General features: G+C 47.8%; 1 protein-coding gene across 1 annotated transcript in view; it reads left to right on the top strand.

The window, feature by feature from the left end:
- LOC147123809 (protein TEX261-like) overlaps positions 1-23,570 on the top strand; it is a 31,152-nt gene extending 7,582 nt beyond the window's left edge. Inside the window, exons 2-6 of the mRNA XM_085976222.1 lie at positions 1,399-1,478; positions 15,832-15,985; positions 20,432-20,499; positions 22,279-22,381; positions 23,051-23,570. Coding sequence (XP_085832348.1) covers positions 1,399-1,478; positions 15,832-15,985; positions 20,432-20,499; positions 22,279-22,381; positions 23,051-23,166 — 521 coding nt within the window. The 3' untranslated portion in view covers positions 23,167-23,570. The remainder of the gene's footprint in view (positions 1-1,398; positions 1,479-15,831; positions 15,986-20,431; positions 20,500-22,278; positions 22,382-23,050) is intronic.
- The last annotated feature ends 2,174 nt before the right edge of the window (positions 23,571-25,744 follow it).

The following is a 25,744-nucleotide window of genomic DNA, read 5'->3' as shown; positions in this document are numbered from 1 at the left end:
CTTCTCCCTCTCTCCCCCCTTCTCGCTCTCTACCCCCTTCTCGCTCTCTCCCCCTTCTCGCTCTCTCCCCCCTTCTCGCTCTCTCCCCCTTCTCGCTCTCTCCCCCCTTCTCGCTCTCTCCCCCTTCTCGCTCTCTCCCCCCCTTCTCGCTCTCTCCCCCTTCTCGCTCTCTCCCCCCTTCTCGCTCTCTCCCCCCTTCTCGCTCTCTCCCCCCTTCTCGCTCTCTCCCCCTTCTCCCTCTCTCCCCCTTCTCGCTCTCCTCCCCCCTTCTCGCTCTCTCCCCCCTTCTCGCTCTCTCCCCCCTTCTCGCTCTCTCCCCCCTTCTCCCTCTCTCCCCCCTTCTCGCTCTCTCCCCCCTTCTCGCTCTCTCCCCCCTTCTCGCTCTCTCCCCCTTCTCGCTCTCTCCCCCCTTCTCGCTCTCTCCCCCCTTCTCGCTCTCTCCCCCCTTCTCCCTCTCTCCCCCCTTCTCGCTCTCTACCCCCTTCTCGCTCTCTCCCCCCTTCTCGCTCTCTCCCCCCTTCTCGCTCTCTCCCCCTTCTCGCTCTCTCCCCCTTCTCGCTCTCTCCCCCTTCTCGCTCTCTCCCCCCCTTCTCGCTCTCTCCCCCTTCTCGCTCTCTCCCCCCTTCTCGCTCTCTCCCCCTTCTCGCTCTCTCCCCCCTTCTCGCTCTCTCCCCCCTTCTCCCTCTCTCCCCCTTCTCGCTCTCTCCCCCCTTCTCGCTCTCTCCCCCCTTCTCGCTCTCTCCCCCCTTCTCGCTCTCTCCCCCCTTCTCCCTCTCTCCCCCCTTCTCGCTCTCTCCCCCTTCTCGCTCTCTCCCCCCTTCTCGCTCTCTCCCCCTTCTCTCTCTCCCCCCTTCTCGCTCTCTCCCCCCTTCTCGCTCTCTCCCCCCTTCTCGCTCTCTCCCCCCTTCTCGCTCTCTCCCCCTTCTCGATCTCTCCCCCCTTCTCTCTCTCCCCCCTTCTCGCTCTCTCCCCCCTTCTCGCTCTCTCCCCCCCTCTTGCTCTCTCCCCCCTTCTCGCTCTCCCCCCTTCTCGCTCTCTCCCCCCTTCTCGCTCTCCCCCCTTCTCGCTCTCTCCCCCTTCTCGCTCTCCCCCCTTCTCGCTCTCTCCCCCTTCTCGCCCTCCCTCCCCCTTCTCGCTCTCTCCCCCCCTTCTCGCTCTCTCCCCCCCTTCTCGCGCTCTCCCCCCTTCTCGCTCTCTCCCCCTTCTCGCTCTCTCCCCCCTTCTCGTTCGCTCTCCCCCCTTCTCGCGCTCTCCCCCCTTCTCTCGCTCTCTCCCCCCTTCTTGCGCTCTCCCCCCCGCCTTCTCGCTCGCCGCCCCCCCCTTCTCTCTCGTTCCCCCCCCCCTTTGCATTGGATCGGGTTGCCGGTATGTAACGTGTGTGTCTCTCTCTGTCAACAGCTGCAGGCTTGTACTATCTGGCAGAATTAATAGAAGAATACACGGTCATCACCAGCCGTATCATCAAGTATATGATATGGGTGAGTGTCTCGCACGTGACTGGGGGGGGAGGGCTGGGGCTGTGAGCACTGGGGGTGGGTGGGTGGGATCCTTGTTTACACTGGGATTGTGGGACACAGCAGACAGGGTAACTGGGGTTCCCTCTCCTGATCACTGGGCAGGAATTCCCTCGTAGCTGGGCACAGTGCATGTCCAGTTGCCTTTTGAAATGATACCCAGACTCCAAGGGTTAAGTTACGAGGTGAGCTTACACAAACTAGGGTTGTATTCCCTGGAGTTTAGAAGGTTACGGGTGATCTGATCGAAGTTTTCAGGATATTAAGGGGAACAGATAGGGTAGATAGAGAGAAACTATTTCCGCTGGTTGGGGATTCTAGGACGAGGGGGCATAGTCTAAAAATGAGAGCCAGACCTTTCAGGAGTGAAATTAGGAAACACTTCTACACACAAAGGGTGGTAGAAGTGTGGAACTCTCTTCCGCAAACGGCAATCAATGCTAGATCAATTGTTAATTTTAAATCGGAGATTGCTAGCTTTTGTTAACCAAAGGTATTGAAGGATATGGGGCAAAGGCGGGTCTATGGAGTTAGGTCACAGATCAGTCACTGAATGGTGGAACAGGCTCGAGGGGCTGAATGGCCGGCTTCTGTTCCTATGAAATCCAATTGCACCACCCTTTCAGGGAGTGCATTCCAGATCATATCAACCCTCTGTGTGGAAAACAAATGTCCTCATTTCTCCTCTCGTTCTTCTGCCAATTATTTTAAGTCGATGACCTCTGGTTACTGACCCCGTGCCAGAGGAAACAGTTTCTCCCAACTTGCTCTATCCAAACTGCTCATAATTTTCAATACCTCTATTAAATCTCCCCTTAATCTTCCCTGCTCTAAGGAGAATAATTCCAGCCTCTCCACATAACTGAAATCCCTCATCCCCGGTACCATTCTGGTAAATCTCCCCTGCACCCTCTCCAAGGCCTTGACATCTTTCCTAAAGTGCGGTGCCCGGAATTGTCCACAATACTCCAGCTGGGGCCCAACCAGTGATTTGTGAAGGTTTTGATGACTTCCTTGTTTTTGTATTCAATGCCCCTATTTACAAAACCAAGTATCACATTCGCTTTCTTAACTGCCTCATCAACTTACCCTGCCACCTTCAAAGATTTGTGAGCAGGTCCCTCTGTTCTTGCACACCCCTCAAAACAGTACCATTTAGATTATACTGCCTCTCGTGCATCACTTCACACTTACCCTCATTAAATTGCATCTGCCATGTGTCTGCCCATTTCACCAATCTGTCTATGTCGCTGGCAAGGCTGATTTTTATGACCCATCCCTGGTCGTGGCCTCTGACCCTCCTTTCAGGTTTGGACAGGTTGGGTGATTGGGCAGAAGCATGGCAGATGCAGTATAATGTGGATAAATGCGAGGTTATCCACTTTGGTGGCAAAAACAGGAAGGCAGATCTGAACGGCAATAGATTGGGAGAAGGGGAAGTGCAACGAGACCTGGGTGTCCTTGTGCACCAGTCGCTGAAGGTAAGCATGCAGGTGCAGCAGGCAGTTAAGAAGGCAAATGGTATGTTGGCCTTTGTAGCGAGAGGGTTCGAGTACAGGAACAAGGATGTCTTGCTGCAGTTGTACAGGACCTTGGTGAGACCACATCTTGAGTATTGTGTGCAGTTTTGGTCGCCTTATCTGAGGAAGGATGTTCTTGCCATGGAGGGAGTGCAGCGAAGATTCACCAGGCTGATACCTGGGATGGCAGGAATGACGTTTGAGGAGAGATTGGGTCGATTGGGCTGATACTCGCTGGAGTTTAGAAGAATGAGAGGGGATCTCATTGAAACTTATAAAATTCTAACAGGACTAGACAGACTAGATGCAGGAAGGATGTTCCCGATGGTCGGGGAGTCCAGAACCAGGGGCCACAGTCTAAGGATAAGGGGTAAGCCATTTAGGACTGAGATGAGGAGGAATTTCTTCACCCAGAGAGTGGTGAACCTGTGGAATTCTCTACCACAGAAGGCAGTGGAGGCCAATTCATTAAATATATTCAAGAAGGAGTTAGATATCTTTCTTAAGGCTAAAGGGATCAAGGGATATGGGGAGAAGGCAGGGACAGGGTACTGAATTTGGATGATCAGCCATGATCGCATTGAATGGTGGAGCAGGCTCGAGGGGCCGAATGGCCTACTCCTGCTCCTGTCTTCTATGTTTCTTTCACTTGACCTCTTCGGCACCCATGAAATTCGTTGCCACCAACACCGGCAAAGCTGCCCGCTGAGGCTGAACCAGGTGCTGCCTAACCTGGGTGTCTGGTTCAATCCACAACAGAGCTTCCAACCACATACTATCCACCACCACACCAACCCTCAGTCCTCGCACGATCCTCAGCTGACACTTCACTTCCTTTGCGCCCACCTCGATGGCCCCCTCCCCCCGAGCCCCGCCCTATGCAAAACCCGACCGTCCAGAACTCGTGACCTGTCTGCACTCCGTCCCCCGCGCCTATAAGCCTGTTGCCTCCCACTTGCTCCAAACACGTCAAATTCAAACCCCTCCAAGGCCTTGTCCCATCCTGCAGCTGCAGTCTCCTGGCCCTTACACGCCACCCCATGCCCTCGGTTGCTCTCCCTTGCATCCCCTCCCTGTCCTATCACCATACAGTTGCGGGCAGAGCCTTGAGCTGCCTCGGCCTCGCTCTCTCAATGCCGCTTTGTGCCCATTTCTCCCGCTGTGAAGTGCGTTGGGCCGTTAGACCACACTTGGCGTATAGGGAACAGTTTTGGTCTCCATATTACAAAAAGGATGTAGAGGCACTGAAGCAGGTGCAAATAAGATTCACTAGAATGATGCCAGAACTGGGAGGTTATAACTAACAGGAAAGACTGAACAGGCCGGGGCTCTTTTCTCTAGAAAAGAGAAGACTAAGGGGTGACCTGATAGAGGTCTTTAAGATTATGAAAGGGTTCGATAGGGTAGACGTAGAGAAGGAGTTTCCACTTGTGGGGGAGACCAGAACTAGGGGCCGTCAATATAAGACAGTCACTAATAAATCCAATCGGGAATTGAGGAGAAACTTCTTTACCCAGAGAGTGGTGAGAATGTGGAACTCGCTACCACAGGGAGTGGTTGAGGAGAATAGCAGAGATACATTTAAAGGGAACATAACATAAAGAAGTAAGAGCAGGAGTCAGCCATTCGGCCCCTCGAGCCTGCTCCACCATTCAGTAAGATCATGGCTGATCATCGACCTCAACTCCACTTTCCCGCCCGATCTCCATATCCCTCGATTCACCGAGAGTCCAAAAATCTATCGATCTCAGCCTTGAATATACTCAAAGACTCAGCATTCACAGCCCTCTGGGGCAGAGAATTCCAAAGATTCACAACCCTCTGAGTGAAGAAATTCCTCCTCATCTCAGTCTTAAATGGCCGACCCCTTATCCTGAGACTATCCCCCTAGTTCTAGACACTCCAGCCAGGGGAAACAACCTCAGCGTCTACCCTGTCAATCCCCCTCAGAATCTTGTATGTTTCAATGAGATCACCTCTCATTATTCTAAACTCCAGAGAGTATCGGCCCATTCTACACAATCTCTCCTCATAGGACAACCCTCTCATCCCAGGAATCAATCTAGTGAACCTTCGTTGCACCGCCTCCAAGGCAAGTATATCCTTCCTTAGATAAGGAGACCAAAACTGTGCCCAGTACTCCAGGTGTGGTCTCACCAAGGCCCTGTACAATTGTAGCAAGACTTCCTCACTCTTATACTCCAACCCCCTTGCAATAAAGGCCAACATGCCATTTGCCTTCCTTATTGCTTGCTGTTCCTGCATGCTAACTCTCTGTGTTTCCTGTACGAGGACACCCAAATCTCTCTGAACACCAACATTTGAAAGTTTCTCACCATTTAAAAAATATTCTGTTTTTCTATTCTTCGTACCAAAGTGAATAACCTCACATTTCCCCACATTATACTCCATCTGCCACCTTACTGCCCACTCACTCAGTCTATCTATATCCCTTTGCAGACTCGGTGTTCTCCTCACAGCTTACTGTCCCACCTCGCTTTGTATCGTCAGCAAACTTGGATACATTACACTCGGTCCCTTCATCTAGGTCATTAATATAGATTGTAAATAGCTGAGGCCCCAACACTGATCCTTGCGGCACCCCACTAGTTACAGCCTGCCAACCTGAAAAATACCCGTTTATCCCTACTCTCTGTTTTCCAATCCTCTATCCATGCTACTATATTACCCCCAACCCCATGAGTCCTAATCTTGTGTAATAATCTTTTATGTGGCACCTTCTCGAATGCCTTTCGGAAATCCAAATATACTACATCCCCTGGTTCCCCTTTATCTACCCTGCTAGTTACATCCTCAAAAAACTCTAATAAATTTGTCAAACACGATTTCCCTTTCCTAAAACCATGTTGACTCTGCCTAATCATGTTATGATTTTCTAAGTGACTTGACGCCACTTCCTTAACAATGGATTCCAGCATTTTCCCGGCGACTGATGTCAGGCTAACTGGCCTGTAGTTCCCTGTTTTTTCTCTCCCTCCTTTCTTGAATAGCGGTGCTACATTTGTGACCTTCCAATCTGCTGGGACCATTCTAGAATCGGGAATTTTGGAAGATCAAAACCAATGCATCCACTATCTCTTCAGCCACTTCTTTTCGAACCCTAGGATGTCGGCCGTCAGGTCCAGGGGATTTATCGGCTTTTAGTCCCATTAGTTTCTCTCGTACTTTTTCTCTACTTATATTAATTACGTTCAGTTCCTCACTCTCATTAGACCCTTGGTTCCCCACCATTTCTTTTACTGTGAAGACAGATACAAAATATTTGTTTAACATTTCTGCCATTTCCTTATACCCCGTAATAATTTCCCCTGTCTCAGCCTCTAAGGGACCAACGTTTACCTTTGCTACTCTTTTCCTTTTTACATACTTGTAGAAACTCTTACAATCTGCTTTTATATTTCTTGCTAGTTTTCTCTCATTCTATTTTTAACCTTTTTATCAATTTTTTCGTCAACCTTTGCTGGTTTCTGAAACTCTCCCAATCCTCAGGCCTACTATTATTCTTTGCAACATTATAAGCTTCTTTTAAACTAATTGTAGTGTCCGTGTGTTGATAAAGACACTGAAGACAGGAGTTGGTTCATAGGTATTGATGCGCTATCAACAACTAACCAGTACATCATATTTTAAGTAATTATTAATTACATGTTATAAGCAAAATAATATACATTGTTGTAGTTAATTAATTATAAGTCAGTCTCTCAGGAGGCTTCCTGACTCGGTCCGGATAACGCCTCGGGGGTGTAGTAGTTTCTGGTGGTGTAGTAGGTTCTTCTGGCAAGGCTGATTCGGCTTGAATGCCAGTGTCGGGTTCATCGGATTCCAGTATCACCGGATCGGAGGTAGATATGGGTATCTCTACTTCATCGTTAGATGTATAGAGTTGTGGTGTAGGTTGTCCCTTTTTGGATGACTCTATGATTTGGTCAGCATGGCGCCTTATTATGCTTTCTCCGATGCCCACGGTATACATCAGTGGTCCTAGTCGTGTGCAGATAGTTCCAGGCTGCCATTTCTCGGTACGGTAGTCCCGGGCCAAAACTTGTTGACCTATCTGGAAGGTTCTAGTTGGCCTTTCATTCATGCCTTGAAACTGCCGGTTCTCCACGTCCCTTCTGATGTTGGGCTTGACCAAATCCAACCGGCATCTTAGGTTTCTATTGAAGAACATCATGGCGGGAGTTTGGTTGGTAACCATATGTGTTGCATTCCTGTATGCGAATAAGAAGTTATCCACCTTGTGCTGAAGTTTTATGTCTTCATTACCCATGGCCTTTATGGCCTTCTTGAAGGTCTGGACAAACCTTTCAGCCAATCCATTGGTGGCGGGATGGTATGGGGCGGACGTGTAGTGCTTAACCCCATTGTTTTTTAAGAACTTTCTGAATTCTTCGGACACAAATTGCGGTCCATTATCAGAACAGATCTGTTCCGGCAGCCCATTCCTGGCAAATATGGTCTTTAATACTGTGATGGTTTTTTCCGTGGTGGTGGAGGACATCTTTATTACCTCCGGCCACTTGGAGTGTGCATCAACCGCGATTAAGAACATTGAGTCCATAAATGGACCAGCAAAGTCGATGTGTACCCTTTGCCAGGGAGATGAGGGCCACTCCCATGGATGTAGAGGGGCTTGTGGTGGAGCGTTTTGGACCTTCTGGCATCCTAGGCAGCTCTTGGTCATTTCTTCGATGTCTCCATTGATACTTGGCCACCATACAAACGCCCTGGCTAGGTTCTACATTTTCACTCCACCCAGATGCCCCTCGTGAAGCTCCTTTAGCACTTTATCCTGGAGTTTGGGTGGAATCACCACTCTGGATCCACACATCAAGATTCCTCGGCACACTGACAGCTGTTCTCTTCTTTGCGAGAATGCTGGCAACTGGTTCGCCATGTGCTGGCCATCCCTTCACTGTTAAATCGTAGACCCGTGAAAAAGTCGGGTCATTTCTCGTTTCCCTTTCAATGGCAGAATTTGTTACTGGTAGACATTCCACTATGGTAGAGTGGAACATCTCCATTGGGTCTACTGTAGGTGCCTCTTCTACCATTGGCAACGGTAGGCACGATAAACCGTCAGCATTCCCATGCTGTTTTGACCCTTTGTATTCTATGTTGTATTGGTGTGCCCCTAGGAAAAGGGACCACCTCTAGCCTTTGCTGTCATAATGGGAACACCCTTTTTAGGGTTGAATATGGAGATGAGGGGTTGATGGTCAGTCAACAAGGTAAATTTTTGTCCGTGTAGGTAATGGTTGAATTTCTTTACTCCCCATACCAGGCTGAGTGCTTCCCTGTCGATTTGGGCATAGTTACGCTCAGCTGCATTCAATGAGCGTGACGCAAAAGCTATCGGCCGTTCCGAGCCATCAGGGAATTTATGCGATAATACTGCTCCTATGCCGTAAGGGGCTGCATCGCACGCCAGTCTGATTGGCAGTGATGGGTTGTAATGAGCCAAAACTTCTTTGGACGTGATTAAGTCTTTGCATTTATGGAAGGCACGTTTACAGTCTTCGTTCCATTTCCAAATTACTCCTGTTTGTAGCAGTTCATTAAGAGGGTGTAGAAGAGTTGATAAGTTCGGTAAAAATTTATGATAGTAATTTATTAATCCCAGGAACGACCTTAATTGTGAAACATTTTCAGGTGCTGGGGCTTTTATGACCGCCTCAATTTTTTCAGGTGACTTATGCAACCCTTCCTTATTTACTATGTGGCCACAATATGATATTTGATTTCGGAAAAATTCGCACTTGGGGCGATTTGCTCGTAGGCCCCGTTCTCTCAGCCTAGTGAGCACCTGCTCTAAATTGGCAAGGTGCTCGTTGTCGTTTTCTCCTGTTACAAGGATGTCGTCTAGGTAGCATTGAGTCCCCGGAATCCCTTGGAGGACTTACTCCATAGCTCTTTGCCAGATAGCTGGAGCGGATGCTACTCCGAAAACCAGTCGATTGTACTGGTACAGACCTTTGTGTGTATTTATCGTGAGATTTTTTAGAGGCCTCTTCAACCTCCATCTGTAGATATGCCTGTGCCAAGTCAATTTTGGTGAAACGTTTCCCTCCGGATCGTGAGGCGAAAATACCTTCTATCCTCGGAAGAGGATACTGTACCGTGTGAAGGATCGGGTTTACAGTCACCTTGAAGTCTCCACAGATGCGAATTTTTCTCTGTTCTTCAGATTTATCATTCTTCAATGCTTTCTTCACGACTGGGACGATGGGTGTTGCCCACTCGCTCCAATCTATTTTAGATAATACGCCTGCCTTTTCCAAATTCTCCTGCTCTGCCTCGACTGCTGGACGAATTGCGTATGGTACCGGTCTTGCCTTAAAAAACTTGGGAATTGCTGCATCTTCCACTTTTATTGAGGCGGTGATGCCTTTCAAGGTTCCTAGTTTCTCTTGAAATACTTCCTTGGCGTTGGCCAAGATGTCTTTTAATCGTTCAGGTATGACGTCATCATCATTTTTTTTCTTACTGGTCACCGTCAGTGCCTGAATGGAGTGCCAGTCTAAACGTATTTTTCTGATCCATTCACGTCCCAACAGCGGTGGACCACCATCTTGTAGAACGTATAAATACAACTTCTGTATTTCCTTGCCGTTGTATACAACAGGCACCCTTATTTTTCCTTTGGGGTATACTTTCTGCCCCGTATATGTTTTCAAGATAATGGATGTGTCTTTTAAAGGTATATGCGGAAATAGCCGCTCGTAATCCTGTCGATTTATGACGGTCAGAGCTGATCCTGTATCTAGCTCCATTTTAACTGGGGACCCTGCTATTGTGAGGGTAACCCAAATGGTCTGGTAATCTTCTTTGGCAATTACATTATGTAATTTGAGAGAGCTTAGTCTCTTGTTCCCGGAGTCGCTATCGCTCTTCTGGTCTTCGGAGCTACTGTCCGTCATCATTTGTACCTTTCTGTGCTTTTCCTTATTGATTCTTTTCCCGTTAGTGGATTTTTTTGTTTTCAGATCGGCACACACGTGGAATGTGTCCCATCTTTCCGCATCGCCTGCATGCTTTTTCCTTGAACCAGCAGTCCCTCTGGTCATGGGTGGATCTGCCGCAGCGATAACATCTCTCGAAACCCCGTGTCATTTCATGGGTGCCGAAGTCCTGTGGCCTTTGCTGTATCTTTGCAGCTCCTATTGAACTGAAAGCCTTGTCCAGTGTTAAATTTTTCTCAGAAGATACCTTTTTTTGTGTTTCTACACTTAGGGGATCGCAGATGAATTTGTCTCGCAGAGAATCTGCCAGTCCTGCCTCGAATTGGCAGTGTCCTCAAAATTCTTGTCCATCGGTTCGGCTGGAGGAGTGATTAAGTTTCGTAACAGCTTGTATGTCTTTGCGCCCATTAGATCCAGAAGCACTGAAGCTTTTTTTTCATCTTCTATTCCATTTGCGGTGCAATACACCTCCACTCTTTCCACATATGTGGTCCAATCCTCTATCTCGTTATCAAAAACATCAATATTGCCAGAATTAGGCATCTTAGAAAAGATATGGCGCTTCCCGCGCTTTTCTTTCTTTTCTGTAGAAAAGATATGGCGCTTCCCGCGCTTTCCCGCCGCTGCTGCCAATGACAACGCTGTTTACTGCGGTTTCCGTTTGTTTTATTTTTTTTTAATTTACTGTTGGAGACTCGTTCCCGCCGGAGTTTCCAGGTCTGAACGCTGACCTGCTTGCCGCGCCGGCCGTCTCCCGAGTGCTCCCTCCCAGTCCGTTATTGCTTGCCTCCAATTTCGCTGCCTGTCTCAGCTGTAGAGCCAGCCGCTGGAGCCCCAGCCTGACGCCCAGGAAGGATTAGCGCAGTACCTGCCACCAGCTTGGCCAGCTGGTGAAACCACAGCTTCTCTCACTTCCTTGAGTCTTCAGGATGCCCGAGGAATCGATGTCCTTGAGGTGCTGCCAAATTGCAGGTAAGTCCGTTTCCACTTCGTCGCCACTGTAGTGTCCGCGTGTTGATAAAGACACTGAAGACAGTCATAGAGTCATAGAGTCATAGAGTTTTACAGCACAGAAAGAGGCCCTTCGGCCCATCGTGTCTGCGCCGCCCATCCATCCCTGTCCAGTCTAATCCCATTTTCCAGCATTTGGTCCATAGCCTTGTATGCAATGGCATTTCAAGTGCTCATCCAAATGCTTCTTGAATGTTGTGAGGGTTCCTGCCTCTACCACCCTTTCAGGCATTGAGTTCCACATTCCAACCACCCTCTGGGTGAAAAAGTTCCTCCTCAAATCCCCTCTAAATCTCCTGCCCCTTACCCTGAATCTATGCCCCCTTGTTATTGACCCCCCTACTAAGGGGAAAAGTTCCTCTTTTTCTACCCTATCTATGCCCCTCATCATTTTGTACACCTCAATCAGGTCCCCCCTCAGCCTTCTTTGCTCCAAGGAAAACAACCCCAGCCTGTCCAGCCTCTCTTCATAGCTGAGGCGCTCCATCCCAGGTAACATCCTGGTGAATCTTCTCTGCACCCTCTCCAAAGCAATCACATCCTTCCTATAGTGAGGCGACCAGAACTGCACACAGTACTCCAGCTGTGGCCTCACCAGCGTTTTGTACAGTTCCATCATAACCTCCCTGCTCTTATATTCTATGCCTCGGCTAATGAAGGCAAGTATCCCATATGCCTTTTTAACCACCTTATCTACCTGTTCCGCTGCCTTCAGGGATCTATGTACATGTACACCAAGGTCCCTCTGACCCTCTGTACTTCCTAGGGTCCTACCACTCATTGTGTATTCCCTTGCCTTATTTGTCCGTCCAAAATGCATCACCTCGCACTTTTCAGGGTTAAATTCCATTTGCCACTTTTCCGCCCATCTGACCAACCCGTTTATATCGTCCTGTAGCCTGAGGCTTTCCTCCTCACAATTTACCACCCCACCAATTTTCGTGTCATCTGCGAACTTACTGATCATACCTTTTACATTCTCATCCAAATCATTTATGTAGATCACAAACAACAAGGGACCCAGCACCGATCCCTGAGGTACCCCACTGGACACAGGCTTCCAGTCACAAAAGCAACCTTCGACCATCACCCTCTGCCTCCTGCCACTCAGCCAGTTTAGGATCCAACGCGCCAAGGCACCCTGGATCCCATGGGCTCTTACCTTCTTGACCAGTCTCCTATGCGGGACTTTGTCAAAAGCTTTACTGAAGTCCATGTAAACCACATCCACAGCATTTCCCTCATCCACCCCCCTAGTCACCCCCTCGAAAAATTCAATCAGATTTGTCAGACATGATTTACCCTTGACAAAGCCATGCTGACTATCCCCGATTAATCCTTGCCTCTCCAAGTGGAGACTAATTTTGTCCCTCAGAATTTTTTCCAATAATTTCCCTACCACAGATGTTAGGCTCACTGGCCTGTAATTCCCTGGTTTATCCCTGCTACCATTCTTGAATAATGGTACTACGTTAGCTGTTCTCCAGTCCTCTGGTACATCCCCTGTGGCCAGAGAGGTTCTGAAAATTTGTGTCAGAGCCCCTGCAATCTCCTCCTTTGCCTCCCACAGCAGCCTGGGATACATCTCGTCTGGGCCTGGGGATTTATCCACTTTTTGGCCTGCTAAAACCGCTAGCACCTCCTCCCTCTCGATGCTAATATGTTCAAGTATGTCACAGCCCCCTTGCCCGATTTCTATGTCTGCATCGTCTTTCTCCATAGTGAACACAGATGCAAAAAATTCATTTAAAACCCCGCCTACATCATCTGGCTCTACACACAGATTGCCACTTTGGTCCCTAATGGGCCCTACCCTTTCCCTGGTTATCCTCTTGCCCTTAATATACTTATAAAACATCTTAGGATTTTCCTTTATTTTGCTCGCCAGTGTTATTTCATGGCCCCTCCTCGCCCTCCTAATTTCTTTTTTAAGTATGCCCCTGCATTTTTTATACTCCTCTAGGGCTTCTTCCGTCTTTAGTCTTTTGTAACTGCCAAAAGCCCCCCTTTTATTTCTAATGCATTTTTGTATATCCCTTGTCATCCAAGGTTCCCTTTGCTTGTTGGTCCCACCCTTGACCTTTACAGGAACATGTTGGCGTTGTACTCTCTCTATTTCCCTTCTGAAAGTCTCCCACTGTTTTGATGCGGATTTTCCTATAAGTAGCTGCTCCCATTCCAATTTGGCCAGATCCTGCCTTATCATATTAAAATCGGCCTTCCCCCAATTTAGAACCCTTATTTCCGGGCCGTCTTTGTCTTTTTCCATGACCACCTTAAATCTCACCGAATTGTGGTCACTGTCGCCAAAATGCTCTCCTACTGACACTTCCACCACTTGCCCGGCTACATTCCCCAGAATTAGGTCCAGTACCGCCCCCTCTCTTGTAGGGCTTTCTACATGTTGGCTCAAAAAGCTCTCCTGGATGCACTTTAAGAATTCTGCACCCTCTAAGCCTTTCACACTCTGACTATCCCAATTTATATTGGGGAAGTTGAAATCCCCCACTATTATTACCCTATTATTTTCGCACTTTTCTGAGATTTGCCTACATATCTGTTCCTCTATCTCCCCCTGACTGTTTGGGGGCCTATAGTACACTCCCAGCAAAGTGCTTGCCCCCTTTTTGTTTTTAAGTTCTACCCATATGGCCTCATTAGAGGAACCCGCTAATATATCATCCCTCCTTACAGCAGTAATTGACAGGAGTTGGTTCATAGGTATTTACTAAGCAAAGTCTGGGGGGGGTTCTAACGGATATACACAATACACAGGCTTATATAGCCCGAGTGGCAATCACCGGCACCACAGCACACCTGGGGCTCTTAAAGGCACATACACTACACTAATGCTATCCTTAACTTCTTTAGTTAGCCACGGTTGGATCACTTTTCCTGTGGAGTTTTTGTTTCTCAATGGAATGTATTTTTGTTGAGAATTATGAAATATTTCTTTAACTGCTAGCCTCTGCTTATCTACCGCCATACCTTTTAATCTATTTTTCCAATCTGCCTTAGCCAACTTGCCCCTCATACCCATGTAATTGGCTTTATTTAAGTTTAAGACTCTAGTTTCGGACTTAGGCAAGTCACTCTCAAAATTAATGTGAAATTCTATCATATTATGATCACTCTGCCCCAGAGGATCCTTTACTATGAGATTGCTAATTAACCCTGTCTCATAACACAATACAAGATCTAAAATAGCCTGTTCCCTGGTTGGTTCCGGACACATTGTTCTAGGAAACTGTCCCGAATGCATTCCATGAACTCGTCCTCCAGACTACCTTTGCCAATTTGATTTGTCCAGTCTATATGAAGATTAAAGTCCCCCAAGATTATTGCATTACCTTTGTTGCAAGCTCCTACTATTTCTTGATTAATATTCTGTCCAACGGTATAGCTACTGTTAGGGGGCCTATATACTACTCCTACCAGTGTTTTCTGTCACTTGTTATTCCTTATTTCCACACAGACTGATTCTACTTCCTGATCTTCCGAGCCGAGATCCTTTCTCGCTACTGTCCTTATCTCGTCCTTTATTATCAGGGCTACTCCCCCTCCTTTTCCATTCTGCCTGTCTTTTCGAAATGTCAAGTACCCTGGAACATTTAGTTCCCAACCTTGGCCACCTTGCAACCACATCTCTGTAATGGCTATTAGATCAAACCCATTTATCTCTATTTGTGCCTCTAGTTCATCTATCTTGTTACGAATGCTTCGTGCATTCAGATAAAGAGCCGTAATTTACATTTTTTTACCATTATTCCCTGCTTTGACCTTATTCTCTGCTGCACTGCTACCATTAAACTCTCTGTCCCTTCCTCTCACTCTCTGCTTATTTTTACCCAGATTGCTTCACTGCTCTATTGCCTTGACCTTTCTCTTTAGATTTCTAAATTTCCCCTCACCTGACACCTTCACCCCCCCCCTTTTTTAGTTTAAAGCCCTGTCTACAACCTTAGTTATTCGATTCGCCAGGACGCTGGTCCCAGCCCGGTTTAAGTGGAGCCCGTCTCGACAGAACAGCTCCTTCTTTCCCCAGTACTGGTGCCAGTGCCCCATGAATTGAAACCCCTTTTTCCCACACCACTCTTTGAGCCACGCATTTAACTCTCTGATCTGCTTGACCCTATGCCAATTTGCACGTGGCTCAGGTAGTAATCCAGAGATTATTACCCTTGTGGTTCTGCTTATTAATTAATTTAGACCCTAGCTCCTCAAACTCCCTCAGCAGAACCTCATTCTTAGTTCTACCTATGTCGTTGGGTCCTACATGGACCACAACAACTGGATCCTCCCCCTTCCACTCCAAGTTCTTCTCCAGCCGCAAGGAGATATCCTTAACCCTGGCAGGCAACAGGACTCTCTTTCACGGCTGCAGAGAACAGTATCTATCCCCCTGACTATACCGTCCCCTACTACTACCACATTCCTTCCTTCTCCCCCCACTTGGATGGCCCCCTGTACCACGGTGCTGTGGTCAGTTTGCCCATCCTCCCTGTAGCCCTTTTCCTCATCCATACAGGCAGCAAGTACCTCGTACCTGTTGGACAAGGTCCAGGGCTTGATAAGCACATGAGGGAGAAAGGAATAGGAGGATATGTTGATGGGGTGAGATGAAGAGGGGTGGGAGGAGGCTTGTGTGGAGCATAAACACCGGCATGGAGCAGTTCGGTGGATGACTTGTTTCTGTGCTGTAGACTTGCTGTAACTCGACGTAATTCTATGTGTTTCTACATTAATGGTGATCTATAAATGCAAGTTGTTGTTTGTCTTCAAATCTCTTTCTTGACTCCTCAGTCCTCCACGGGAGTGCTGGTTGGTCTCTACCTCTTCGAGAATTTCCCCATGTTAATGATTGGAGTCGGACTCTTCACAAACCTCGTCTACTTTGGTCTTTTACAGACGTTTCCATACATCCTGCTCACATCACCCAATTTTATATTGTCCTGCGGTAAGTACCCATCTCAGTGCTTGGTGTATGACCCTGTCTTAGGGTCATACACCACTTAGGGATAGCATAAGATCCAAGGAGAGCACATACAAATTGGCCAGAAAAAGCAATAATACTGAGGATTGGGAGCAGTTTAGGATTCAACAAAGGAGGACAAAGGGATTAATTAAGAAAGGGAAAATAGAATATGAGAGTAAGCTTGCAGGGAACATAAAAACTGACTATAAAAGCTTTTATAGATATGTAAAGAGAAAAAGATTGGTGAAGTCAAGCGTAGGTCCCTTGCAGTCAGAATCGGGGGAATTTATAATGGGGAGCAAAGAAATAGCAGACCAACTAAATACATATTTTGGTTCTGTCTTCACAAAGGAGGACATAAATAACCTCCCAGAGATACCGCGGAACATAGGGTCTGATGAAAGGGTGGAACTGAAAGAAATCAGTATTTGTAGGGAAATGGTGTTAGGAAAATTGATGGGACTGAAGGCCGATAAATCCCCAGGGCCTGGTAATCTACATCCCAGGGTACTTAAGGAAGTGGCCCTGGAAATAGTAGATGCATTGCTGGTCATCTTCCAGAACTCGATAGACTCTGGAACAGTACCCATGGATTGGAGGGTAGCTAATGTTACCCCACTATTCAAAAAAGGTGGCAGAGAAAAAGCGGGGAATTATAGACCGGTAAGCCTGACATCGGTAGTGGGGAAAATGCTAGAGTCCATTATAAAAGATGTAATAGCAGAGCACTTGGAAAGCAGTGACAGGATCGGACAAAGTCAACATGGATTTACAAAAGGTAAATCATGCTTGACTAATCTACTGGAATTTTTTGAGGATGTAACTGGTAAAATAGATAAGGGAGAACCAGTGGATGTGGTGTATTTGGACTTTCAGAAGGCTTTCGATAAGGTCCCGCATAAGAGGTTAGTGCGCAAAATTAAGGCACATGGGATTGGGGGCAAGGTATTGACTTGGATAGAGAACTGGTTGGCGGACAGAAAGCAAAGAGTTGGAATAAACGGGTCGTTTTCCGAGTGGCAGGCAGTGACTAGTGGGGTACTGCAAGGATCGGTCCTAGGACCCCAGCTGTTCACAATATATATTAATGATCTGGACGAGGGAATTGGATGTAATATCTCCAAATTTGCAGATGACACAAAGCTGGGTGGGAGGGTATGCTGTGAGGAGGATGTCATGAAACTCCAGTATGATTTGGACAGGTTGGGTGATTGGGCAGAAACATGGCAAATGCACTATAATGTGGATAAATGTGAGGTTATCCACTTTGGTGGCAAAAACAGGAAGGCAGATTATTATTTGAATGACAATAGATTGGGAGAAGGGGAAGTGCAAAGAGACCTGGGTGTTCTTGTGCACCAGTCGCTGAAGGTAACCATGCAGGTGCAGCAGGCGGTTAAGAAGGCAAATGGTATGTTGGCCTTTGTAGCAAGAGGGTTCGAGTACAAGAACAAGGATGTCTTGCTGCAGTTGTACAGGGCCTTGGTGAGACCGCACCTTGAGTATTGTGTGCAGTTTTGGTCACCTTACCTGAGGAAGGACGTTATTGCCATGGAGGGAGTGCAGCAAAGATTCACCAGGCTGATACCTGGGATGGCAGGAATGACGTACGAGGAGAGATTGTGTCAATTGAGCTTATACTCACTGGAGTTTAGAAGATTGAGAGGGGATCTCATCGAAACCTATAAAATTCTGTCAGATCTGGACAGACTAGATGCAGAAAGGATGTTTCTGATGGCCGGGGAGTCCAGAACCAGGGGTCACAGTCTAAGGATAAGGGGTAAGCCATTTAGGACTGAAATGAGGAGGAATTTCTTCACCCAGAGAGTGGTGAACCTGTGGAATTCTCTGCCACAGAGGGCGGTGGAGGCCAGTTCATTAAATATATTCAAGAAAGAGTTGGATATATTTCTTGAGGCTAAAGGGATCAAGGGATATGGGGAGAAGGCAGGGACAGGGTACTGAATTTGGATGATCAGCCATGATCTCATTGAATGGCGGAGCAGGCTCGAAGGTCCGAATGGCCTACTCCTGCTCCTATCTTCTATGTTTCTATGTCTTCTTTGCCAATTGGTTCATCAATGCGTGACTGTGGCTGGGGTACGGGCACCCGCTCAATGCCGCTGCCCTTCACTCCCCACTGGGGTACAGTACTGGTGGATACAGGTCTGTCACAGTATAACACTGGGGTACAGGTCTGCCACTGTATAACACTGGGGTACAGCACTGGTGGGGACAGGTCTGTCACTATATAACACTGGGGTACAATACTGGTGGGTACAGGTCTGTCACTGTATAACACTGGGCTACAGTACTGGTGGGTACAGGTCTGTCACTGTATAACACTGGGGTATAGTACTGGTGGGGACAGGTCTGTCGCTGTATAACACTGAGGTACAGTACTGGTGGGTACAGGTCTGTCACTATAACACTGGGGTACAGTACTGGTTGGTACAGGTCTGTTACTGTATAACGGGTACAGTACTGGTGGGTACAGGTCTGTCACTATAACACTGGGGTACAGTACTGGCGGGTACAGGTCAGTCACTGTACAACACGGGTACAGTACTGGTGGGTACAGGTCTGTCACTATAACACGGGTACAGTACTGGTGGGCACAGGTCTGTCACTAGAACACTGGGTTACAGTACTGGTGGGTACAGGTCTGTCACTAACACTGGGGTACAGTACTGGTGGGGACAGGTCTGTCACTAACACTGGGGTACAGTACTGGTGGGGACAGGTCTGTCACTGTATAACACTGGGGTACAGTACTGGTGGGTACAGGTCTGTCACTGTATAACACTGGGATACAGTACTGGTGGGTACAGCTCTGTCACTGTATAACTGGGTACAGTACTGGTGGGCACAGGTCTGTCACTAACACTGGGGTACAGTACTGGTGGGTACAGGTCTGTGTCACTGTATAACACGGGTACAGTACTGGTGGGTACAGGTCTGTTACTGTATAACACGGGTACAGTACTGGTGGGTGCAGGTCTGTCACTGTATAACACGGGTACAGTACTGGTGGGTACAGGTCTGTCACTGTATAACACTGGGGTGCAGTACTGGTGGGTACAGGTCTGTCACTGTATAACACTGGGGTACAGTACTGGTGGGTACAGGTCTGTCACTGTATAACACTGGGGTACAGCACTGGTGGGGACAGGTCTGTCACTGTGTAACACTGGTACAGTACTGGTGGGTACAGGCCTGTCACTGTATAACACTGGGGTACAGTACTGGTGGGGACAGGTCAGTCACTGTATAACACTGGGGTACAGTACTGGTGGGGACAGGTCAGTCACTGTATAACACTGGGGTACAGTACTGGTGGGGACAGGTCAGTCACTGTATAACACTGGGGTACAGTACTGGTGGGGACAGGTCTGTCACTGTATAACACTGGGGTATAGTACTGGTGGGTACAGGTCTGTCACTGTATAACACTGAGGTACAGTACTGGTGGGTACAGGTCTGTCACTGTATAACACTGGGGTACAGTACTGGTGGGGACAGGTCTGCCACTGTATAACACTGGGGTACAGTACTGGTGGGTACAGGTCTGTCACTGTATAACACTGGGGTACAGTACTGGTGGGGACAGGTCTGTCACTGTATAACACTGGGGTACAGTACTGGTGGGGACAGGTCTGTCACTGTATAACACTGGGGTATAGTACTGGTGGGTACAGGTCTGTCACTGTATAACACTGGGGTACAGTACTGGTGGGGACAGGTCAGTCACTGTATAACACTGGGGTGCTTTACTGGTGGGGACAGGTCAGTCACTGTATAACACTGGGGTACAGTACTGGTGGGGACAGGTCAGTCACTGTATAACACTGGGGTACAGTACTGGTGGGGACAGGTCAGTCACTGTATAACACTGGGGTACAGTACTGGTGGGTACAGGTCAGTCACTGTATAACACTGGGGTATAGTACTGGTGGGGACAGGTCTGTCACTGTATAACACTGGGGTACAGTACTGGTGGGGACAGGTCTGTCACTGTATAACACTGGGGTATAGTACTGGTGGGGACAGGTCAGTCACTGTATAACACTGGGGTACAGTACTGGTGGGTACAGGTCAGTCACTGTATAACACTGGCGTATAGTACTGGTGGGGACAGGTCTGTCACTGTATAACACTGGGGTATAGTACTGGTGGGGACAGGTCTGTCACTGTATAACACTGGGGTACAGTACTGGTGGGGACAGGTCTGTCACTGTATAACACTGCAGTATAGACCTGTACCCACCAGTACTGTACCCCAGTGTTATACAGTGACAGACCTGTACCCACCAGTACTGTACCCAGTGTTATACAGTGAACTGACGTCTCTGTGGACATGTATATTATTTAATATAACTAGTGTGCCGTGTGTGTGGAGGTTGATGGTGGTTTTACTTGTTCCCACAGTGCTGGTGGTCTATAACCATTACCTGGCATTTCAACACTTTGCCGAAGAGTACTACCCCTTCACTGAGGTAAGCCAGTGTACTGTGGGCGGCAGTGTCTGTCCGAGTTGTGTTGAGCCGCTCTGTGTGAAGAGACTGAAATGAGTGGCCATTGTTTCCCCTGGGGGAATCTAGAACTCGGGGGCAGTTTCAGAATAAGGGGTCGCCCATTTAAAACTGAGATGAGGAATTTCTTCTCTGAGGGTCGTAAATCTGGAATTCTCTGCCCCAGAGGGCTGTGGAGGCTGGGTCATTGAATATATTTAAGGTGGAGATAGACAGATTTTTGAACAATAAGGGAGTGAAGGGTTATGGGGAGCGGGCAGGGAAATGGAGCTGAGCCCAAGATCAGATCAGCCATGATCTCATTAAATGGCGAAGCAGGCTCGAGAGGCCGAATGGCCTCCTGCTCCTGTTTCTTATGTTCTTTTGACCCCCTCCGATGGATTGGAGACCATCGAGTCACTCGGGCAGTGGCGAAGGTGGGATGTCGCAGATACCCCAACGCACTGAGTGTAGTGGCTTCCTTTAACTGTGTCAGAATGACAAGTCCCAATTGAAGCTTCTCGCTTGTGAAGAGACCCAAGCAAATAAGATTCGAATCCCACAAGTTAAAAATGAGGAAGTTGGGGGTCAGTCGAGGGGAAATATATCACCCAACAAGTAACTAAGCTGTGGATTTTTAAAAAAATCATTTTTGTCATGTGAGCATCTTTGGAAGACCAGCATTTATTGCCCATCTTTAGTTGCCCAGAGTTTGAAACAACTGAGTGACTTGTTAGGCCTCTTCAGGGGGCAGCTAAGAATCAACCATGTTGTTGTGGGACTGGAGTCACAGATCAGCCCAGACCGAGTAAGGACGGCAGGTTTCCTTCCCTAAAGGGCCTTTAGTGAACCAGTTAATTTTCTTATGACAATCTGACAGCTTCGTGGTCACTTTTACTGAGACCAGCTTTTTATTAAGTGAATTCAGATTCTCAAAGGGCCGTGGTGGGATTTGAACTCGCGCGCTCTGGATTACCAGTCCAGTAACATCCACCAATAAGTTAACCAGGGAAGGATGGTAAAAGCACAGTGGGGCCTGAGCCGCTAGGCTCTGTCTCTGTGGAGAGAGTGGGTGTGGCTTGTCCCAGAGCTTCGTGCGACAGGAGTCCCGGCACGTGGGTTGGGCGAGCAGTCTCACGGCCCCGACCACCTACCGGCCGTTTGAAACTAATGGGCAGACAGTCGTTCCAGGTGTGGTGTCCTCAGAGTCTGAATTCCCAATGTGTTCTTCCGTATGCTGAGGGCAAGCGAGAGGGTTTGTTATATTTTGTTGGTTTTTAGGCGTTGCTGGCAAGGCTGGCATTTATTGCCCATCCCAAGTTGCCCTTGGGGTGGTGAGCCGCCTTCTTGAACTGCTGCAGTTCATGTGGTGAAGGTGCTCCCATAGTGCTGTTAGGTAGGGAATCTCAGGATTTTGATCCAGTGACGATGAAGATATGTTTTGCTCAGTGCCAGTTGGTGTTGGGGCAGTTTCTGGAGATCTTGGAAGTCCATCTGTGGTTGTTTGGCTCTGTCGGGAGGTTGGACGATTGAGTGAAGTCCAGGAGGAGGAATTGCTGCCGGATTGTGTGGAATGAATGGACCGGTGGCTTTTTCCTGCTCCTGTTTGATTCTAGTTACCTTGGCATTGGAAAAGCTACAGCGAAGGGTTTATACATTGATACATTGGATTGGAAACCTATTGTTGGTTATTCGGTCATTCGTTTGGTTACTCGGTTAATATTTTGGTTACTCAAACGCCTCGTTCTCCTGTGTTCTGTCCAGGTACTAGCTTACTTCACACTGTGCCTGTGGATAACCCCTTTCTCCTTCTTTGTGTCACTGTCCGCTGGAGAGAACGTCCTTCCGTCCACAATTCAGCACGGAGGTGATTGTCGAGACGCCCGTCCTTAACACTGTCGGCGGGTTTTTGGTTTGGCGGATCGGTTAATGGGTTGAATGGTAGTTTGGTTGATCAGTTTATGGGCTGAATGGTTAATTTACTGGTTGAATGGTTAGTTTATGGTTTGGTCGATTGGTTCATGGGTTGACTGGTTGGTTGGTGGACTGGTCAATTGGTTCATGGGTTGAAGGGTTGGTTGGTGGATTGGTCGATTGGTTCATGGGTTGAATGGTTGGTTGGTGGATTGGTTCATGGGTTGAATGGTTGGTGGATTGATCGATTGGTTCATGGGTTGAATGGTTGGTGGATTGATCGATTGGTTCATGGGTTGAAATGTTGGTGGATTGATCGATTGGTTCATGGGTTGAATGGTTGGTTGGTTGGTGGATTGGTTCATGGGTTGAATAGTTGGTGGATTGATCGATTGGTTCATGGGTTGAATGGTTGGTTGGTTGGTTGGTGGATTGGTCGATTGGTTCATGGGTTGAATGCTTGGTGGATTGGTCGATTGGTTCATGGGTTGAATGGTTGGTGGATTGATCGATTGGTTCATGGGTTGAATGGTTGGTTTGTGGATTGGTTTGTGAGTTGAATAGTTAGTTTATAGTTTGGTGGGTTAATTGGTTGGCTTATAGTTTCCTTGATTTTCCACAGATGACGTCGTGTCGAACTACTTCACAAAGGGTAAGAGGAGTAAGCGATCGGGTATCCTAGTGATCTTCACCTTCATCAAAGAGGCAATCCTGCCCAGTCGACAGAAGATGTACTGACAGCCACCGAGTGTATACGTTCACGAGCAGTAGCAGAACTGATGGAGAGGATGGAGGAGGGGAGGGAGCAGAGAGATCATGAAACTGAATAACACGGAGGATGATGAGCTCCTGCCTTGGACTTTAATTTGGAATTAATGTTTGATTTTTTTTTCTTTAAATGGTCCCTCCTCCCTGAAGGAATTTCTGTTGGAAGGTGATTTTAAACGCATTATTTTTGCACAGATTTTGAAATTTAGAAGGACTTCAAACACACAACAAAAAACAAATCTTGTTCCATTTGGAGGGGTCTCCATCAGAGCTCCCCACGCGATGTATTAAATGTAAACGTTGCCATTTTATAATGGAGTGGATGATTGCTGTACATGGTCATTGATGCTTCCAGTAAACCTTGCTCAGTTTAATGCAAATTTCACTTCAATTCCACTTAAAATGTGGTGTCTCTCCACCTCCGCGCTTTCCAAAAAAACCTCCGCACTTACTTTCTGTTGAATTTTTGCTTTCCAATCGGCAGAACTTGCATTGTGTTGTGCTGAGGTTAACACTAGAAGGGAGTAATATTAACATCAGTAGAGGTACAGTCAGTAACACAGGGCACTGGGGGGAGGGGTTACTGAGTGACTGTGTGAGGGAGCTGGATTAACATCAGTAGAGATACAGTCAGTAACACAGGGCACTGGGAGAGAGGGGTTACTGAGTGACAGTGTGAGGGAGCTGGATTAACATCAGTAGAGATACAGTCAATAACACAGGGTGCTGGGGGGAGGGGTTACTGAGTGACAGTGTGAGGGAGCTGGATTAACATCAGTAGAGATACAGTCAGTAACACAGAGCGCTGGGAGAGAGGGGTTACTGAGTGACAGTGTGAGGGAGCTGGATTAACATCAGTAGAGATACAGTCAGTAACACAGGGTGCTGGGGGGAGGGGTTACTGATGTGAGGGAGCTAGATTAACATCAGTAGAGATACAGTCAGTGACACAGGGTGCTGGGGGGAGGGGTTACTGATGTGAGGGAGCTGGATTAACATCAGTAGAGATAGTCAGTAACGCTGGGGGAAGGGTTACTGAGTGACAGTGTGAGGGAGCTGGATTAACATCAGTAGAGATACAGTCAGTAACACAGGGCACTGGGGGGGAGGGGTCACTGAGTGACAGTGTGAGGGAGCTGGATTAACATCAGTAGAGATACAGTCAGTGACACAGGGTGCTGGGGAGAGGGGTTACTGAGTGACAGTGTGAGGGAGCTGGATTAACATCAGTAGAGATACAGTCAGTAACACGGCGCTGTGGGGGAGGGGTTACTGAGTGACAGTGTGAGGGAGCTGGATTAACATCAGTAGAGATACAGTCAGTAACACAGGGTGCTGGGGAGAGGGGTTACTGAGTGACAGTGTGAGGGAGCTGGATTAACATCAGTAGAGATACAGTCAGTGACACAGGGTGCTGGGGGGAGGGGTTACTGAGTGACAGTGTGAGGGAGCTGGATTAACATCAGTAGAGATACAGTCAGTAACACAGGGTGCTGGGGAGAGGGGTTACTGAGTGACAGTGTGAGGGAGCTGGATTAACATCAGTAGAGATACAGTCAGTAACACAGGGTGCTGGGGAGAGGGGTTACTGAGTGACAGTGTGAGGGAGCTGGATTAACATCAGTAGAGATACAGCCAGTAACACAGGGCGCTGGGGGAGGGGTTACTGAGTGACAGTGTGAGGGAGCTGGATTAACATCAGTAGAGATACAGTCAGTAACACAGGGCGCTGGGGGAGAGGTTACTGAGTGACCGTGTGAGGGAGCTGGATTAACATCAGTAGAGATACAGCCAGTAACAGGGTGCCGGGGGGTAGTTACTGAGTGACCGTGTGAGGGAGCTGGATTAACATCAGTAGAGATTGTAAAGTCTGTAGGTTGTGCAGTAAATAACTTCAGAGACTTTAGAAGTACAAACAAAACAGGTCTTTACTATTCAGAGGTCTGGGCGATTTCTGCCCTAGTTAACGTATCACAACCCTTATATACTGGTGTGGTCACTATCGGTATTACAGTATACATGAGCCAATAAATAGTGCCACCCTGAAGTAGTGCTCTTAAAGGCGAACGGTCACATTCTATAGTTCCCTTAAAGGTAAACGGTTACATACACAACACTCCTTCCTTCCTAGCTTATTACTTACAGAATCCCGTTAAACATACAATCTTCAATTTTATATAAACAGGTTGCAGATATACTCTCGATGGAGTCAACGTCATATAACAATTTACAGATATACTCTCGATGGAGTCAACGTCATATAACTTCATGTTTAACATAACATAATAACATATATAACTTCATGTCAAAACAGATCACAGATTCAGTCTCTGTGGAAAACAGTTCATAGATTCAGTCTCTGTGGTGTAGTCGGTTCACATTGCTGGAGTGACTCATTCAATAGTCCTTCCATGGGTTTAACAGTTTGAACTTCCGAACTGAATTGGCTCCGTTCGGAGGGACCACGTGTGTGATCTGGTAGAGGTAATCATGGTTCAGATGGGTCATCTTCTGTTTCGACTTTTCCTTTTCTGCTTCTTGGAGACTC

The sequence above is a fragment of the Somniosus microcephalus genome, chromosome 2, assembly GCF_052327205.1.
Source record: "Somniosus microcephalus isolate GS21.2 chromosome 2, FLI_Smic_1.0, whole genome shotgun sequence".
NCBI lineage: Eukaryota > Metazoa > Chordata > Chondrichthyes > Squaliformes > Somniosidae > Somniosus > Somniosus microcephalus.
Note: the sequence above shows the minus strand (reverse complement) of the source record. Positions and strands in the feature narration are given on the sequence as shown.